This window comes from Lygodium microphyllum, chromosome 17 (assembly GCF_053477565.2).
Source record: "Lygodium microphyllum isolate KBCC chromosome 17, Lygodium_microphyllum_v1.1.10, whole genome shotgun sequence".
NCBI classification, from domain to species: Eukaryota; Viridiplantae; Streptophyta; class Polypodiopsida; order Schizaeales; family Lygodiaceae; genus Lygodium; species Lygodium microphyllum.
In genome coordinates, this window is record NC_141151.1 from 15,816,885 (window position 1) to 15,836,033 (window position 19,149).

General features: G+C 37.7%; 1 protein-coding gene across 4 annotated transcripts; it reads right to left on the reverse strand.

The window, feature by feature from the left end:
* Positions 1-4,929: 4,929 nt before the first annotated feature.
* On the reverse strand, positions 4,930-6,668 carry LOC148021608 (elongation factor 1-delta-like). 4 transcript variants are annotated; one of them, XM_087697059.1, is made up of 7 exons: positions 6,439-6,668; positions 6,227-6,343; positions 5,914-6,028; positions 5,705-5,819; positions 5,496-5,609; positions 5,252-5,414; positions 4,930-5,141 (listed from the first exon to the last, which is right to left on the reverse strand). In XM_087697059.1, coding segments are annotated over exons 1-7 (714 nt in total). In that variant the 5' UTR covers positions 6,528-6,668; the 3' UTR covers positions 4,930-5,140. The 4 variants fall into 4 exon arrangements, with proteins under 4 accessions (XP_087553185.1, XP_087553184.1, XP_087553186.1 ...); XM_087697058.1 differs by having other exon boundaries at positions 4,930-5,149; positions 5,248-5,414; XM_087697060.1 differs by having other exon boundaries at positions 4,930-5,057; positions 6,439-6,667.
* Between the last annotated feature and the right edge of the window lie 12,481 nt (positions 6,669-19,149).

Genomic DNA, 19,149 nt, shown 5'->3' on the forward strand with positions numbered 1-19,149 from the left:
TGCATCAGAGATGATGCTAATAGTTTGGGATGTTATTGAATCCATTTAAATCAACATTTGGTACAAAGAGAAGGGTTCTTCATGGTCGTATTTTATCAAAAGGAATGGCAATTAATCCACCTAAAATACTTATTGTTCAAAAAGTGCAATCAAGGAAAAGTGTAATGCTATACAAATGTATTATGCACGTAAAGTTTTTGATGATGGGTTATTAGATCGGAGATTTGGAGTTAATATTCCACTAGAATCAATATATTTAGCTAATAAAATGGCAGAGCTAATACTAGCAACTTTTTAAGCTAAGATGGCATATCAAAGAAGGTTCAAATTACTAACATTGTGAAATTTTACTAAATCATTGTATGCTTGAAATTAAGGTTAGTTTTGTGGTTCTTAGAATGGAGGAATTAGAGGAGTCCTATCATATACTTTTGGGAAGACCATGGTTCCAAATGGCAAAGCTCAAGTAAGATTGTGGCTCAAATACAGTTATCACACTACGTGGTACAAATCAAATGAGATTATGTGCTATGAATAAAGTTTTGCTAAAGCAAAAATAGAATCCTATTGTGGCTCAAACAATTAATTTGTATCAAAAGTGGGAGATGATGAAAAAGAATTGTTCATGCAAAAAAAGTTGATAGTTGTTTTGGTATGTAATATTGAGAAATTGCAATTAACTGGGGAGCAACAAGATTGTTTGAATACTAGAGAAATAGTTTGGTTGCAAAAACCCCAACATATATAGGACCTAAAGTGGAGTCTCTCTTCATGTGCCCACTACAAAATTTGGAATTGAGTCTCACACATTGAATTCCAAGAAGCAACTTAGAAAAATTTTAATCATTATTTTACCAACTTGAAGTGGGTTTTCATGGATGATTTTGTGTGTTTGGAAATATATTTTAGCATTTGCATCAAAGATGATGCTGATAGTTTGGGATGTTATTGAATCCATTTAAATCAACATTTGGTACAAAGAGAAGGGTTCTTTTGATGATGGGTTATTAGATCGGATATTTGAAGTTAATATTCCACAAAAATCAATATTTAGCTAACAAAATGGTAGAGCTAATACTAGCAACTTTTTAAGCTAAAATGGCAGGTCAAAGAAGGTTCATTGTTCCACTTTTTGTTAATATAACTTCATTGTTCCACTTTCAAACCCTAACAACCCATATATCAATAGAAAGCTATTGAAGAGTAGGATCTACAAATGCAATTTGCAATGAGTTTTAAGTTCATTTACAAATAATTTATTGTGCCCCTATTATTTGAGAGAAGACTTAAGATAAACTTTCAAAAATGTTTATGTTATAGCAACTTCTCAATTCATTAGAAATTGTTGTGATGCTATTGATGTCAATGATCAATCATCGGGTGATACTTTATTTGAAGTTCAAATATTAAATCTTGACTCTTACTATTACAACTTCTCCATTCCAGCCATGATGCTTAAATACCTATCCTCTAATAAGCGTTGAAAGTTGACACTACGCAATAAATCATTTGGAGTAATTATGGACCAACTATACATGCAAGGCCTGAGTAACACTCTAATGGTTTATACAAAAGACAAACAGTAAGCAATGTTTAGACAATAACTTATTAATGGGTGGAGACAATCCTCATATATAACTTATTAAATAGATTTATGATTTTGCATCAAAAGTCAACACCACATCATCAATACGAAAATGGACAAGCCAAAAGCTCTAGTAAGATCTAGGTGACTAAGATTTGGAAGAATATTAAGGATGAGAATAGGAAGGATTAGAATACAAAGTTGGGTTCTACCTTGTGGGCATTCAAAATAGCATTCAAAGTCCCGATTAGCATGACACCATTCAAGTTGGTATAGGCCATGGAAGCTATCATTCCAAGGCAATTCATAATTCCAAGCTTGTGGGTAGCTGTTGGGCACAAGCTTTCACCTAACAAATCAATTAAATCTAGGTTACACCATCTTTTGTAGCTTGTGTAGGATTGGGTTGTATATTTTTATGTATACAAGGCAAGCGCACAAAGGACGGCAAACTTGGGTTAAGGAAAATTTTAATACATCAAGAGGAAATTTTCTTAGGGGACCTGGTGTTGGCTTGTGGGTAATTCATAATTCATAATTCCAAGCTTGTGGGTAGTTGGGCACAAGCTTTCACCTAACAAATCAATTAAATCTAGTTTACACCATCTTGTGTAGCTTGTGTAGGATTGGGTTGTATATTTTTATGTATACAAGGCAAGCAAGCGCACAAAGGATGGCAAACTTGGGTTGAGGAAAATTTTAACACATCAAGATGAAATTTTCTAAGGGGACCTGGTGTTGGCTTACAACTCAAGATGGTAAAAGTTTCCCAATAAGTTGAAATACTAGTATACAAGTCCTTTCCGTGAAGATGCCATTCTGGCGAACATGCAGGGGAAGATGGCCAAGTCATAATTAACATTTTGACTAAAGAGATGCACATGCCAAGTGTGCAAAGGGGAAGAGTTGTGGGATAAATTGCAAGCACCGATGACTGGGAAGAGACTGGGCTGACGAAGGACTAGCTAAGCTACGTGAGCAGAAGGGTTTACGCATGAATATTGTATCTGCGTAGCAGGATTCGAAAGAGGTACTTGTTGAATACAATCACTTTTTCCTTAATGCTGAGTCGTCAGTAATCTGCAGCAAAGTTAGGCACCCAAATTAAGTGACCTGAGTGGAGGAATGAATGCTGTTAATACTCGTGCAATGTTGAATATGCAGCAAGCTGAAGAAGATGCAACTGTCAAAGATGATTTCATTCGTGAGGCAAATGTTTCAGCTACACCTACTGAAATACAGCCTTGCCAGAGGTTCACCTTTCTAGGCTCTGCGAAAGTCCATGGAATAGACATCCATGTGTCTCCTTTGGCAGACGATATGTTTTAGTGAAAGTTTCTCTTAGGTAGGGGGTTGACTGGGTTGTGGCTACCTGACAGTCACCCACCGGGATCTGCTGAGGTTTAAGGACTAAAATTAACTAGCATACTCCGGAGGTTTGAAGTGACTTTAAATGTCCCCAGACAATCCATTTCCTATCTCCCTGGCAAGGGCCTTCTGGCAGTTCGACCATCAATGAACGAATCACTATTTTTGAAGCAATCTCAAATTTTCACATTCTCTATCGCAGTTTCTCTGCCAGTCTGTAGTGACGATGTCTTTTACTAATCACTGCTGTGCAAGTTGTTCTATGGGTCATGGCTGCCTGTGTCAACTGTCCGGATTCACTTTAAATCGCTATGTTTGCAGCAATCTCAAATTATCAAATTCTCAGCCACAGTTCCTCTTCCAGTCTCTGTAATGTCTTTTACTAATTATTGATGTGCAAAGTGTTCATGCGGGTCATCTCTGCCTGTCACTGTTCGGATTCACTTTTCGGGATGTTATGTATTTGTGCAAGCACAGACACACACACACACACACTCTCTCTCTCTCTCTCTCTCTCTCTCTCTCTCTGTGCTTGGAACCACTCCATTCAGAATAGGATGAGGTTGCCCCTAATTGGAGAACACACCCCTCACGGGGATCTTAGTGGTCCTATTTGCAATAATAGTCTTGGCTACTATTAGAAATGATGAAAACGTCCTTTACCTATCTCTATAGAATCCACACTTACACAAACTCAAATACATGAGCATAGACACCTCGAAATAACCTCCTTAGTAAAAATAACCAGAGCACGCTTGAAATGAGATCAAGAACACCCTGCGCACTTTTGACTTGCCAATAATAACCAACCAAAGGTTAACTCATCTGACTTTAAAGAGCCACTATGCATTCAGAAGAGGATGCAACACAAATTCCACCTCACCGGTTACTAATTGCGATAAGAGCCAACATAAATTGGAAGGGTGGCTCACAACGAATCACACCTCATCATTTCACAATTAGGGGGGTTCCAATGCACCCAAAGCATAAATTGCAAATGCATTCTAGGACAGATAACAGGCTGTGTACAATGGCAGCTAACTTGGCACCCTCTAATATCACGATCAGCTTTTCTAACTTGAAAAGGAAAAATAAGCTCTTGAGCATTTTCTTTTATATGGAGCGAATAAGATGCCACAAAAATATTGATGTCATTACTATATTCACAGAGCGCCACAGAAATAATGCAGGACGGTGAAGTTTACTGTTACTGGTACCCAATCACAAAGCTCCCTTTATCAACCTCAAATTCCAAGCTCACAAGAAGTGCCAACTCGTATCCTTGACATACGATGAGGCCAATAATACAAAACCTAGTATACACACTATTTTGCATAAACTTAACATCGAGACAGAGAGTTTCACTTAGATGATCTTGTAAGAAGAAAAAACTATGAGCCACCAAAATCTATTTTGGAAAAAAAATCCAAGAAAGTGCAGCATTATGTATGGGGTGGAAAAAACGCAACAAGACCTAAAATCCAGAAGAATATAAATCCTTCAACCTCCACATCTTTCTCGAGCTAATGCCATCACAATGTAAGTTTGTCAGCAGTAGAAACACCTTTTTGACTCTATCTACTTTAAGATCACTGATGACAAGCCTCATTAAGGCTCTTGAGCTACACACATTAACAAGAGCCCAGAATTCCACATATTGTTCTAAAAGTATACTTCACAAAACTATCCTCAAAATTCCCCTTCTCTCTTTCTCCTGCTAAAGTTTCCACACATCTGATAGAACAATACTAAATGTGCCACAGCTCAGAGCCTTGCAAGAATTTTCACTTGATGAGACCCACTAATAAAAATGCACACACATATTGCACTGCTAACGGCATTAAAACATGAAGTGTACGCAATTAGCTAAAAACGATCTCATTAAAACATTTTTCCTTAAAAGCATTACTGTGATGCAAAAATTGCAAAGGAGCATATTGACAAAAACAATACTAAGCTGCTAGAATCACAGATGGTACTGGAATAAGATATACTCAGATTTGATTATCGGGAAAACTCATTAGTTTTTTCTTAGTGAAAGTCTACTTGATAGTTCAGATAGTCGATAAACAGCCATCGAGGTTTTCAGCAGTAGCACAGGCCCCTGGTAGATCCAAGGCAGCCGAAAAATCAGTCACTGCTCTCATGTTGAGGTATAAATGTCCATCTCACAACTCCAAACAACACTCTAAACTCCTACCACAAGAAACAGAATGTAAGCAATGTAGTTTTCATAACAAATTTGAAAGCACCAGGCATGAAGATGAACATAGCAAGAAATCCAGAATACTAACTTACTAGATCTTGTTGAAAGCAACGATATCACAACTCTGTATATACTCATTTCTAGGCTCTGCAGTCAAATAGTCCTCGATCAAGTTGTCAACAGAGACCAAGTCGTCTTCAATGGTCATCATGATTGTTAATTTCTTGATACCATATCCAACTGGAACAAGCTTAGCTGCAGAAACCTCACAGTATTAATATACAAAGATTATTAACACAGACCACAGACTTATACCACTTAAGGAATGGCACTCACATGCACCCCACAGAAGGCCAGGCATAGCAACACTGCGAACGGCCTCTTCAAGCTTCACCATGTCAGTCTCATCATCCCAAGGCTTCACATCCAGCAAAACTGATGACTTTCCACCTATTCATCAAGCAAGGTTACCACACTTTCAGCAGACGCTGACGTAAGCACATGAACCTTCAAAAGTATTGAAACCGGGAGATCCTTGAACATACTTTCTTTCTTCTTTCCTGATGCTTTCATTTTCGCTTCTCGCTCAGCTGCAGCTTTCTTTTCCTCTTCTGTCTCTTCACCGAAGAGATCAAGGTCGTCGTCATCTTCACCACCAGCCTAGACACAACCGTAAGCTAGCTCAGCCAAGGAAGCAAAAAATCAACCAAACCCGAGGCAATGTACGAGGGGCCAAGGCACAAATAAGACAAACCTCTGCAGCCGCATCAGGCGTACCAGGTGCAGGTGCTGGAGTTCCATTAGACAGCTCCCTACCGTGCACGATAGGTAGACCAGTGATGCTAACACCAACAGGAGTTCCTGGAAGACTGAAAAAACAAGGACCAAAGCAATATCAGGTAACAAGGAAAATAAATGAAGCACCACTAGTTAGTGAGTCGAATGCATGTAATATTGCATTACTAGTTAGCAAGCAAAATAAGTGAAACATCACTGAGATATACCAACCGGACAGCAAGGAATCGGCATCTTAGTCAACACGGGATAAAGAAGATAGGAGAGCTCACCACTTCTCTAGCAAGGCTGAGATGTGGTTGTACCATCGAGAGAGATTAACCAGATCAGATCCAGGGGCTTCAGAAAAAGCACAGTATGCTATAACATCGTCCTTCGAGGGTTGATACCTAGAAAAAGAAGATAGCTTACTATTTCCAATCTATCTGTTAAGTTTCGTATTAATCATCTATACAGAAGAAAAAAGAGGGAGACAAGAGCAGACCCGGAGATGTAGCTTCGGGTGAGGAGGTACTCATCGAGATGCTTGAGACCGGCAGACGAGGTGACATCGGGAAGCTCCACGGCGACCATAGCTGCTTCCTTACCGCTGTCCTCTGAAGTCCTCTAGAGCTCTTTCTCTCAAAGATAGATATGCGGGGTAGCAAAGAGGACAACAGAGGGAGGAGAAAGAAGGAAGAGGGAAGAGCCGGGGAAGGCCTTTGAAGAACACCCTCATTTTGTTGTCACATTCTTCCCAAATGGTATGGGATGGGCGGAGTCGCCTATCTGATAAGGCCGCCCATCGCCAAAAGAATCGGCCAACTTCCACCTGTGATGTTATGTGTAATGAATAGGAGATACACAGGGGTGCCAATGGTGAGCACATAACTTCTAGAGGGCATGTAGACATGGGTGGTATTTGAGGGGCTTCCCACATGGGACTAGTTTACTATTTATCAGGTTATCAAAACGAAGGTTTGCATTTCTCAACTATGCCTCTTGCAGAAAAGTTTGATAAAATACATTTTTTTGCCTTTGTGAGAGTCGTAGAAAAGACAGCCATTAATTGGGGCTACATTTAGATATGAAAGGCCTCTTTGAGCACTAAAGTCATTTTCCAACTTGGTATTTAGATGAGAAACTCCTCGACTAGGAAAGGTTTATTATATAGGAGTTAGAGAAAATAATTAGCCAAAAGCATGTCATTTGTTCACGGAAAGTATAAAGGCCCAAAAAGATTCTCGTCGTGAGTTTTGAGTACAAAAGCTAAGAAATAAAAATCCATAAACACATGCATGAGGGAGGTGCTTCATCATGCATGGGGGCATATTGTATTTGATCTTGTATTATTGTAATAAACTAGGAAGATATCATTTTTATAAAAATAAAATGCCAAAGTCATTGTAACTAGGTATAAGATGTAAGATACTTGAATTTTTTTCATCATTCATCAATAATCAAAGCAATCGCTTAATTTCTCCTTTTCTTGCAGGTTCCATGGCTTCTCTCTCCTTTTCTCTCTCATTCTAGTATTTCTCTCTCCTCCTTTTTATCTCTTCTACTCTTCTCTCTCCTCTCAAGTCTCCTTACTAACAATTAGTATCATAGCATGGGTCTTTCATCCCATTCTAGTCACATTTCAACCAAACCTTTCCTATTTTTTAGTAAAATAATCCATGACTACTCAAGTATAACAAGTACAAATCTTCCAATGAGTTATGCAGTGGCTAGTGGTCCTCCAAAGGATGAAGACAAGCCTCATTAAAGAATTCCACAAGAGATGGTGGCAAAGTTAGAGGTAGAGCAAACAAAATAGCAAGTCGTCATCAAATTTCATACCATTTTGAAGGTATTTTGTTAAATGAAGATGTCTTAGAAGTTAGCAATGGTCTAAAGTTCCAATTACTTTTTGGAGAGAGTCTCTCTCTTCTTTCTTCAAGCTTCTTTCCAAATCTTTCATGGTGGATAGCACTTCAATATCTCCTCCTGATTTCAAAGACACCATTTCTTGATCCCTAACTTGGTCCAAAGCATTCCTGAGGTGAAGCCAACCAAATGGTATACTCATGTCATGTTAGAGTGAAGAATTGTGCTAAATTATTAGTGTCGTATGTGCTATGTTTTGCACTAATTTACTATTGCTTAATCCTTGCTTCACACTCATTGATCTTTCTCTCAAGCACTCCATCACCCTTGTGCCATAGGGATTCTCAATAAGATTGCTTCAAGCCCTTATCATTGTGCCATAGGGATTCTCAACAAGATTGATTAGCATTTGGTCCTTCTTTCTTCATGTTCTTCACTAGAAACCCTAAATCATAACAAGGTGGCCATAGACATTCTCTCGAAGCTCAAATTTCTTGAAGCTTTATCAGTGCTTTGGCTTGGGCACTCCTCTACTGTGCTTCTACTAGGAGATTGAAGCAAGATTGCAACCATTGAAGCTCATTAATCATCAACAAGCCATTATGGGACAATATTTGGGGATTCTTCATGACAATGTTCAATTCTCCATCAGTAAGCAGTCCATATTGCCCAAGGTTTTTCAATCTTCAAGCATGCTCTTGTTATTTGCAAGCATTTGCAGTTATTATAGCAAGTTCTCGTACATTAGCCGATAGTGCTATTTTCAACATTAAAGAGCTTGATGGTAATAACTTCCCATATTAGAAGATGCAAATATGGTAAGTCTTGGTGCAGAAGAGGCAGGTTAAGCCAATGAAGTTAGAGGGCATAAAGCCATAGCTTTATGATGCAGAGGATTGGGCAGAAATTGATGAGCTATGCAAGTCCACCATAATTTTGTCATTGTTAAAGCATATGTATTTCAATGTCATTGACATTGAGAGTGGTGCTTATGCATTACAAAAAAAATATTTGTGATCTTTATGACAAGCAAAGTCCTTCTTCTCAATTGTATTAATTGAAGAAGCTTGTGGACCTCCACATGGAGGGCACACCTATGTCCACTCATTTGAATGAGTTCCACTCTATTTTCAGCCAACTTGTTTCATAGGACATCAAGTTTGAGGATAATATCAAGTCTTTGTTCTTTCTTGTCACACTACCTAAGTCATGGGATACTTTTCATACTACTATGAGTACTAATCCCCCTTAGGGTATTTTTGAATGCAATGATGTAGAGATTTCTCTACTGACATAATAAGTAAGCAGGAAGACCATTGATGTAGCCTTCACCTCTCATGCATTGGCTCTTAGAGGCAAAAATGGTAGAAACGGCAATAACAACCATGGTAGGGACTCATACCCAATAAGAGAAACTCTTTGTCTCGTGGGCAATCTTGCAATAAGCCCTATGGATGTAAGTCCTCTCTAACATGTCATTATTATGGGTAGCAAGGTCATATTAGGCCACAATACCTTAAAATGCACAATGACAATTCAATGAGAAAGGCAATGGAAAAGTATATGAAAATGCAAAGTCCACTAAGATTGTACCTAAGTCTAGTGTGGAGATAGAGGAGATAAATACATTGGAGTATAGTTCTGATGACTACATTCTTGTAACTTCACCTCGATGCTACTCAGTTGTTGATAATGTATCGTTTACTTACTCTCAGTGATGGTTTCTTGATTTCAAGCCTTCCTTCCATGTTATCCTACATCAACATTAGTTTCATGGCTACCAACTGGAGGGCTATGTAGTCCGAGCTTGATTCGTTGCAAAAAACTATACACGAGACTTAGTTTTCTTACTTGATGGAAAGAGTGCATTGCCATGCAAGTGGTTGTACAAGTTGAAGAGTACCCCTAGTCATCCTAAGCCAACATATAAGGCTAGATTGGTTGCTAAGAGCTTTAAGTAGAAAAAGGGAGTTGATTTTGATGAGACCTTCTCTCTCATGGTTAAGATGACTATCCTGCACTTGGTCTTGGCCTTGGTTGCTCAGTTAGATTTGGATACTTAATAGATGGATGTGAAGACAGCTTTTCTACATGGGGACCTGCATGAGAATATTTATATGCCTTGGAACCTAAGAACAACTAGTGTGCAAATTGAAGAAGAGCCTTTATGGGCTTAAGTAGGCACCTAGGGAGTGGTACCATAAGTTTGATGCTTTCATGCAGTCACAGGGGTATTGGTGATATGGATATGTATTTATACACGAAGAAGGCCCGTGATGGTAGCTTTATTATATTTATTCTTTATGTTGATGATATGCTTATAGCTGGGAGTGCTCATGCTAAGTTGGATGTTGTAAAGACTTAGCTCAAGAAAAGCTTTGAGATAAAGGACTTGGGACATGTATCACACATACTTGGTATATGCACGATGCATAGTTGCTCTAAGGGACTTCTCTACTTGTCCCAAAAGGAGTACATTCACAGAGTACGTGAACGATTCCATATGCATGATGGTTAGCCTATTGGTTGTCCTTTACCTTCTCACATGAAGGTTAATTAGGCCGATTTTCTACAGTCTGATGAGAGAGGGCCGAGATGGCTAAGGTTCCATATGCATCTATAGTGGATAGTTTTATATATGCTATGATAACCCCTCCTCTTGACATAGCATTTGTAGTGGGAGTTGTAGCACATTATATAGCTATACTTGGCAGGCAACATTGGGACATCATTTTGCAAATATGCGCATTTGCCATGGTAGCTAGGATACAAGAGTCATGGATTACCCCGACTCAAATTATGCAACACATGCAGACAATAGGAAATCCACCAACTCAATTTATGCAATACATGCAAATAATAGGAAGTCTACCTCTAGGTATATCTTTACCTATGTTGGATGTGCTATCTCTTGGATGTCCAGGATGCAAAAATGCATGGTCTTGTCTACTACCACGGCTAAGTACATTGCAACCATTGTTGCGTGCAAGGAGGCCCTATGGTTAGGGCATCTGCTTGCAAATCTTGGTATGACTATGACTCCTATGTTGCATTTGGATTTGATGAGTGCCATTCAATTGGCCCGTAATTCAGTCTTTTATGTGAAGGCAAAGCATATTGAGGTATGGTATCACTTTATCACAAAGGTGGTAGAGGACAAGTCCGTTGAGCTTATCAAGATACCTACATATATAAATCCTATAGATCTGCTCACTAAAAGTCTCCCCATGGGACAATATGTATTCTTTAGGATGAGATGGTGTCTTTCCTCATCCTATTGTACTCTATGTACATATTGTACTTTACTCCTTTTTCTTTTACTCCTCACTAAGGCATATTCACCTTTAAGTGTGGGAGGTTGTTGGGGATCTTCTCAACCATGGCGAGAAAGCACTAAAATGTAAGCAAAACATCGGATTTCTACTTAATAGGATAGGCCCAAACCTTATGTGGATTATCATTTATGAATGTAAACAAAATACTTATTGTGACCCAAGGACTAGCAGGGCACGGGGCCACAAAGATCTAAGTGCACAAGAGCCAAAGACTCACCTATACAAGTAGAACCAAACTTTGTATGCAAATTATAAGTTTGCCTACCATAAAGGCAATCATCACATGAATCAAAACAAGAACAATCCAAGAGCGGGAGATATTGCAAAACGGGTCAAGAATTTCGTTTTCTTTCAATGACATGTACCCAAAACAACAATGCCATAAAGATACATGCATAAGATAATACATGGTCAATAGACCTTGAAACAAGCAAAGGGTTGAGGTTACCAACCTTGGTACCTCTAGAAGACTACCATAGGTGATCTTCCATAAAGAATCACCAAAAGAGACATGGTATCTGACATCATCCAACTGTTCAACTGAAACTTTTTGTCAAAGCTGGGACATGGTGTACATCATAAAGAACAAACGAAGCACCGATATCAAACTATAGTACAACATCACCTATGCCAATAATATCCAATGCAATGTTATCTACAACTCTACCACCAAGAGTAGTGCATGGGGATCTATTAATGAGATGCATGGTCAAGTGCATAGTAGTGGTAATAGCCCAAACGTATTGTGGTAAGCCTACTTGACTAAGCATACTGCATACTCTTTCCTAAATAGTCTTGTTCGTGAGCTCTACAATATCATTACAAGATGGGATATATGGGGTGATCATGTGATGCTTAATATCTCTCTCATCACATAGCTGCTTATCCCATCATTAGACCATAGGTATTTCAGCCTATACCTAAAACTAAGAATAATTGGACACAAAGGGGTTTCTAACAAACAATTATGAAATTAGTGAACCAGCCCATAGAAATGAGGAGCCCATTGCAAGTATCTATGCAACAAATTCTCAAAGAATAAAGGTACAGCTAGTTGCATGGAGATTTCAAGTAGCTTGTCAAAGGAGTTTCTCTAATAATTTAGTCCCCAATGCAAGTTACTTGTACCAGCATCCACAAACTTCGAATGGGCAAAAAGCTTTTGTTGAAAGAGAGCTCTATGATAAGATTGTGTTGATAAAATACAATGGGCACTCATCTTTCCCATTTGATTTAGAGGAATGGACATCCAAGCTTAAGTCCTATTTTAACATCTACCCTAGGTCAGATGATCAAAAGATTCATTTTGCTACTCTTCACCTAAAAGGCTTTGTAAATACATGGTGGAGGTATGTGAAGAGAGAAAATTGGTAGATTCATGGTTGGGAAGACTTTAAGGCTCATATAGTGGTGCGCAAATCGGATATTGTATGCGTACGTAGCAAGTGTCGGAAGGTCCCCAAGAACAAAGAACTCTACTTTTTGCTCAAAATCCAAGAATATAGACTTACACGACATGAAGCAAAAAGACCAATTGGGTACAATCTTCCCCCATGCCTTGTGTGAGCGCTCCACAAAGCATCTATTTAATATTTTATTCATCTCCAAGCTAAAAAATAGCCCAAATTTACAATTAGCATGCTTTAGCTTTTGTGTTTGCTTTTGTCCAAATAAAGAATAAAGTGATTAGGCACCCCAAGAGTTGGGCTATGCCCAAATACAATGACCAATAATGAATATTTAAATCGTGCGCCCATGCGCATACAAAATAATAAATATATGTCAATCACTTCAATAAATAAGCGCATCAAAATAAATATTGGCGCCATGCCTAAGACGCGTGCCCATAAAAAATGATAATTTTTTCTAAATAACTTGAATACACTCTATCGCCCAGTGCTTCCCAGCGCCACCGCTACCTGCTCTACACATCAACTGAAGTATTCATAATTGATAGAAAATAATACAATTAAATCGATAAAAGTGAATACCTAGCAGTCTTCAGCTACAAAATAAATAAATAGGTCGGAACTCTATCCTAACCTTAATTTAATACGAGTGCGCACTCTAAACTCATAAACGTCCATTAATTTAAATATGTATTTTGTGAAATCACCCGCTATGGAATCCCCCACTTGCATATTAAATTAACGTGATGCCCGAAAAGGACAGGCGAACCATCAACTTTTCACACAAGGAATCCACCTTGTGTACAAGGCCCAACAAATAAATATAATTTTACGGAATCCAACATGGAATATGCCTCCTAGCATCATACCCTCGAGGTGGGATAGCAATTGACCTCAATTGCTATTAACTCAACGTGGAGCGAGCAATGAGGGGTAAGCACTTAGGTCATGAGCGTGCATCCATTGGGCCTCTTCAACACGATGATTTTTAAATTTTACCAAATATCTAGAATATCTACGGCCCATTCTAGTGGTCATAAAGTCGGTATCTAAAATAGTCTCAAGTTCAAGGATTTCAGTTTCTTCTTCTAACAAAGGAGGATTTTCATAAACAGGGTGGATAGGTAATTGGCCTTTGAAAGGTCGTAACAAACTGATATGAAAAGTGTTGTGGATTCTCTAGCGTTGGAGTAGTTCTAATTTGAAGGCATTGTCATTGATTTTGTGAATGATTTTGAAAGGTCCATAAAATCTAAGAGCTAACTTTACAACAAGGTGTTTCTCAACACTTTGTAGTCTTCGCTTTTCAATTCGTAACCAAACATAATCATCAACTGTGAAATTCATAGCTTTTCTTTTCTTGTTTGCTTGTTTAGTATATGATTACTGGGCTTTCACAATCATATATTTTACCTCATTAAAAAAAATAGCATGCATATTGGCAATATCATCAGCAGCTTTAACTTTGCTTGACAATGAAGTAATAGGTGCAGGCAGTCTATATCCATAAATGATTTCAAAAGGTGCATTTTGTGTAGTTGTATATGGAGTGTTATTGTATGTAAACTGAAGTAAATGCAAGTGTGTATCCCATGTTTGTGGTTTTGAAATTATGTATGCACGTAAAAGATCCAAGATTGTATTGTTTGTAGCTTTTGCTTGTCCATTTGTTTCAGGATGAAATGCAGATGAAAAATCCATCTTTGTTCCTAAGTTTACAAACAAAGTAGTCCAAAAATTATTACAGAATCTAGAATCACGATAAAAAATAATAACTTTTGGTAAACCGTGGTTAGTAAAAACAGTTTTCAGAAACAATTGAGTAACTTGAGATGCAGTTAATGTTTTCTTACATGGAATGAAATATTCATGTTTGCTAAACCGATCTACAATAGTCCAAATCATATCGTGATTAGCTTGAGTGTTAGGCAAACCAGTAATAAAATCCATTGAAATATGTTCCCATGGTCTTTCAGAAATTGGTAAAGGCATTAACAAACCATATTACTTACCATGGTGTTGCTTAACTCTTTGACAAATTAAACACTCAGATACAAAGTTAGAAACATCAAATTCCTTGTATGGCCAATAAAAATCTTCAATCAATGTACGTAAATTGGAAATAATACCTCTATGGCCTTGATATGGGGGACAATGAATTTCGTGCAACACAAATATCTAAATGGAACAGTTACACATAACCTTTTCTCATAAAACATAAATCCATCAGCATAAGACAATGAATCAATTGGAATCTTGTTGTTGGCAATTAATTTATTCCAATCAGCTTGAAAACTGGAGTCTTGATCATAGGTATCTTTCATAGGGATAAGGGAATCAAAAGATATCATAGAGATATTATGAATAGTTGGTCTTCTACTCAAGGCATCGACAATAGCATTTTCTTTTTCGGGTTGATATTGGATAAGTGGATGAAAACTTTGAATAAAAGTAGTCCATTTAATGTGTCGATCAAAGATTTGTGGCTGACTAAGGAGATGTTTGATACTTTGTTGGTCAGTTTTAATTATGAATTCAGATCCCATTAAATAGTGTTTCCATTGATGTAAAGCTTGTACTACAGCTAGCAATTCCTTAATATAGGTAGAATACTTAAGTTCAGAGGGTTTAATCTTGCAGCTAAAGTAGGCTATGGGATGGGAATCTTGCATAAGGACAACTCCTATTCTAGATCCACTAGCGTCAGTGACTACTAAGAAAAATGGTCTATTAAAGTCAGGAAGTTGCAATACAAGAGCATGGGTTAATGCATGTTTTAGTAAATCAATAGACTTTTGCTGATTTTCAGACCAATGATACACAATACCTTTCTTTAATAATTTTGTCAAAGGTAATGCAAGAAATAAAAAATTTCTCACGAATTTTCTGTAAAAGCTAGCAAGACCTAAGAAAGAAAATAATTCATGCACATTTTTAGGTATCGGCCAAATCAAAATTGCTTCTATCTTTTTAAGGTCAACTTTAATACCTTCAGATGAAACAATATGTCCTAAATATTCAATTTGGGTTTGAAAAAATTCACTCTTTTCAAGGTTTGCATATAATTGATTATCTTTCAATAATTTGAAAACCAAAGATAAATGTTTATAATGCTCGTTATCATTCTTATTGAAAATCAATATGTCATCAAAGAAAACAATGACGCAATGTTGATGCTTCAAAAACATGTGATTCATCATACGACTGAATGTGGCTGGTGCATTAGTTAAACCAAAAGGCATAACAAGGAATTCATAATTTCCAAATTGAGTTCTAAATGCAGTTTTGAAAATGTCAGATGTGTACAGCCGTACTTGATGGTATCTAGAGATCTATTTTGCTAAATATTACAGCCCCTTGTAGTTTATCCATGAGGTCGTCTACCCTAGGGATTGGATATCTATTCTTGACGGTGATCTTATTTAGGGCACGATAATCAATGCACATCCTATAGGTATTGTTTTTCTTTTTAACTAATAGGATATGTGCACCAAATGGAGAACTACTGGGCCTAATGAGTCCTTCGGTTAACAATTCTTCAACTTGAGTTTGAATTTCTTTCTGTTCAATTTTATTATGTCGATAAGGTGCTTTACATGGTAGTTGAGAACTTGGAATTAACTCTATTTTATGATCTTCAGGACGTGTGGGTGGTAAACGAGGTGGTAAGTCAACAGAGCAAAACAATCTTTAAATTGTGAAAGAAATTGTGTGTGCCTAGGATGCATCTTATTTCCCTTAACTTCAATTTCATTCACCCAGATTAAGTTGGATTTGCTACTTTTCCTTAATGCACGCTTAGCTTGTGTATGACTAAGCAATGGAAAATTATCAAAAGTATACATACTATGCAATGTGATTTGTTTTCCATTAGAATGAATCTTCATTGAATGCATGGAATAATCTATATCGGAAATATACTGATGTCGCTAAGGCATTCCTAATATAATGTCACTAGATTGCAAAGGCACAACTAAGAAATTTCTACATTCAACATAATCACTAATTTTAATTTCTAAGTCATGCACTTATTGTGGTTCATTGTATCTAGTGCCTAAGAATGCATCCTTGATGCGAGAATGAGTAGAAACAATATGTAAATTCAATTCTTTATCCAATTTTGCAGAAATAAAATTGTGTGTGCTCCCATCATCATGTAAAATAGTCTTTTCTTAACCATGCACAAAACATTTCATCGTTAATAAAGAATTGGGATTTGGTGTACCTGGTAAAGTATCTGAAGTAGTGCCGTTATCGTCATCATCTTTCGTTGAATCTGGCATTTCTTCATGGTCTTCATCTTTAGTCGCTCCCAAGTAGTTGATGTGAACAGTTGGCTTTTTGGATTGACAATTCACTGCTAGATGTCCAGGTTGATGGCATTTATAATAGACTATGTATTTGGCTTTTGAAACATTATTGGTAATAGCGGAAAATTGGGATTTGGCTGAAGAGATGGCTTAGGATTTGGATTTGTGTTTGATGGTAAAGCAGGGGGTCGTGTCCAAGATTTATAGAATGAAGATGGAACAAAGCGGTTTTGATTGAATCTTTGAAAGTTAGAATTGAATTACTTTGTACCGAAGTTACCATTGTTTGAGAATTGTTGAGGTCGCTTCTCTCGTCCTCAAATTTTGTCTTCAGCATCATGGGCCAAAGAAATCGCATCCTCGAGAGTCGTTGGCTTCAACATGTTCACTCCCGCATAGAAGTGATTAAGCAAACCATACATAAACTTGCACTTATGGGTCGCCTCAGGTACATCTTCGAGCATTCGAAGTTACATTAAAAAATGCTCGGTATATTGTGAAATAGGCTTACAATCTCTTTGTTGCAGAAGATCCCACTGCTTGATTGCTTTTTCGTAGAATTGAGGTGGAAGAAAATTCTGCAAAATTTTCTTTTGGAACGTCTCCCAAGTAGTAGGACAATCGGTGCTTTTGCGGACAACATTCCACCATAGCGATGCTCTATCCACTAAATGATTAGTGACACACTTAATTTTGTCTTTTTCGGTACTCTATTCTTCATGGAAATAATCATCAAACTGACTGATAAAAGCAAGTATAGTCTCTCCATCGCGTAACCCATTGAAAGTACAAAATTTGAACTTTCTTTTACTTATCTTGGCTTCTTTCCAAATAGATTGTGCTTCAAGTATCGCATCAATCGTACATCGTATAATATCTTCAGGTTGCAGTTCATCTTGATTGGCAGTAAATCATTGAAGACTGGCCAATTGAGCTTGCAAAGCTTGACGTGCTCTTCATTCCTCTTGAAGTTGCATCATAATTAGGTCTAGTTTTTGTTCCATTGTTGGTTCTTGTAGATCACCTTCGGCCATAAAATCTTCCATATTTTGATCGGTCATCCTGCAAAATTTCAAACAACCTCACACACTCGAAATCTTGTTAGCGGGATGAGCATAGCTCAAGGTTGGGTTTACAAGGCTTGCTTTTTTTTTAAAAGGTGGCTTTTTAGCAATCTTTCTTTTTCACGGTTATGAAAATTGATGTCGGCCTTTTTCCAAGCAGATACATCTTTCGTATAGTCTACGTGTGATTCTCTGATTGTTGGAATTCATCTCTGTCACAATGCAGGTGTGAACATGGGCTTGCAGGGAGGTTGAAAGGAATTCGGTTTAGACTGAGTGTGAATGCCCGCTAAGAGGAGATTGAAATTTGAAGGTTTTAAACCTTAGTAGCTTAGAAGGGAGTTAAGATTTAATTAAAAAGCTTTAATCAATCGTTCGTTGTCGACCAAGTCAAGAATATGTCATCGACGCATTCGGTGGCGGTCAGTACATGTCGCCGCCGCAGTCGACTGATTTATGGAGCGAAATCTTTCTTTTAAGATTTTTAAGATTAATCAATTTTAAACTTAATTAAGCTTATTCTTTTTGTCTACTAACTCAAAAAAAAAAAAGTGTTGATAAGGGAGCTTCCTAGGTTGTCCTCCGTCAGTAGAGGCTAGACCTTCGCGATTCGACTGCGTAGTAGGGGCTTCTTCACCGCCAAGAACACGCTGGTATTGACGGATTGTCGCGAGACTGACTGCAGAGCTCGATCGTTCCAAGAGCTTTGCCTTCACGAGATGGTAAGCGATTGGAAGCCCTTGATCTCAACTTCACTCTTATACCATTGGTGCGCAAATCAAATGTTGTATGTATACGTAGCGAGCGCGTTGGAAGGTCCCCAAGAACAAAGGACTCTAATTTTTGCTCAAAATCCAAGAGAATAGACTTGCACAACATGAAGCAAAAAGACCAATTTGGTACAATCTCCCCCCATGCCTTGTGTGAGTGCTTCACAAAGCATGTATTTAATACTTTATTCATCTCCAAGCTAAAAAATAACCCAAATTTATAATTAATACGCTTTATCTTTTGTGTTTGCTTTTGTCCAAATAAAGAATAAAGCAGTTGGGCATCCCAAGAGTCGGGATATGCCCAAATACAATGAGCAATAATGAATATTTGAATCATGCGCCCATGCACATATAAAATAATAAATTTATATCAATCGCTTCAATAAATAAGCACGTCAAAATAAATATTGGTACCATGCCTAAGATGCGCACCCATCAAAAATGATAATTTCTTCT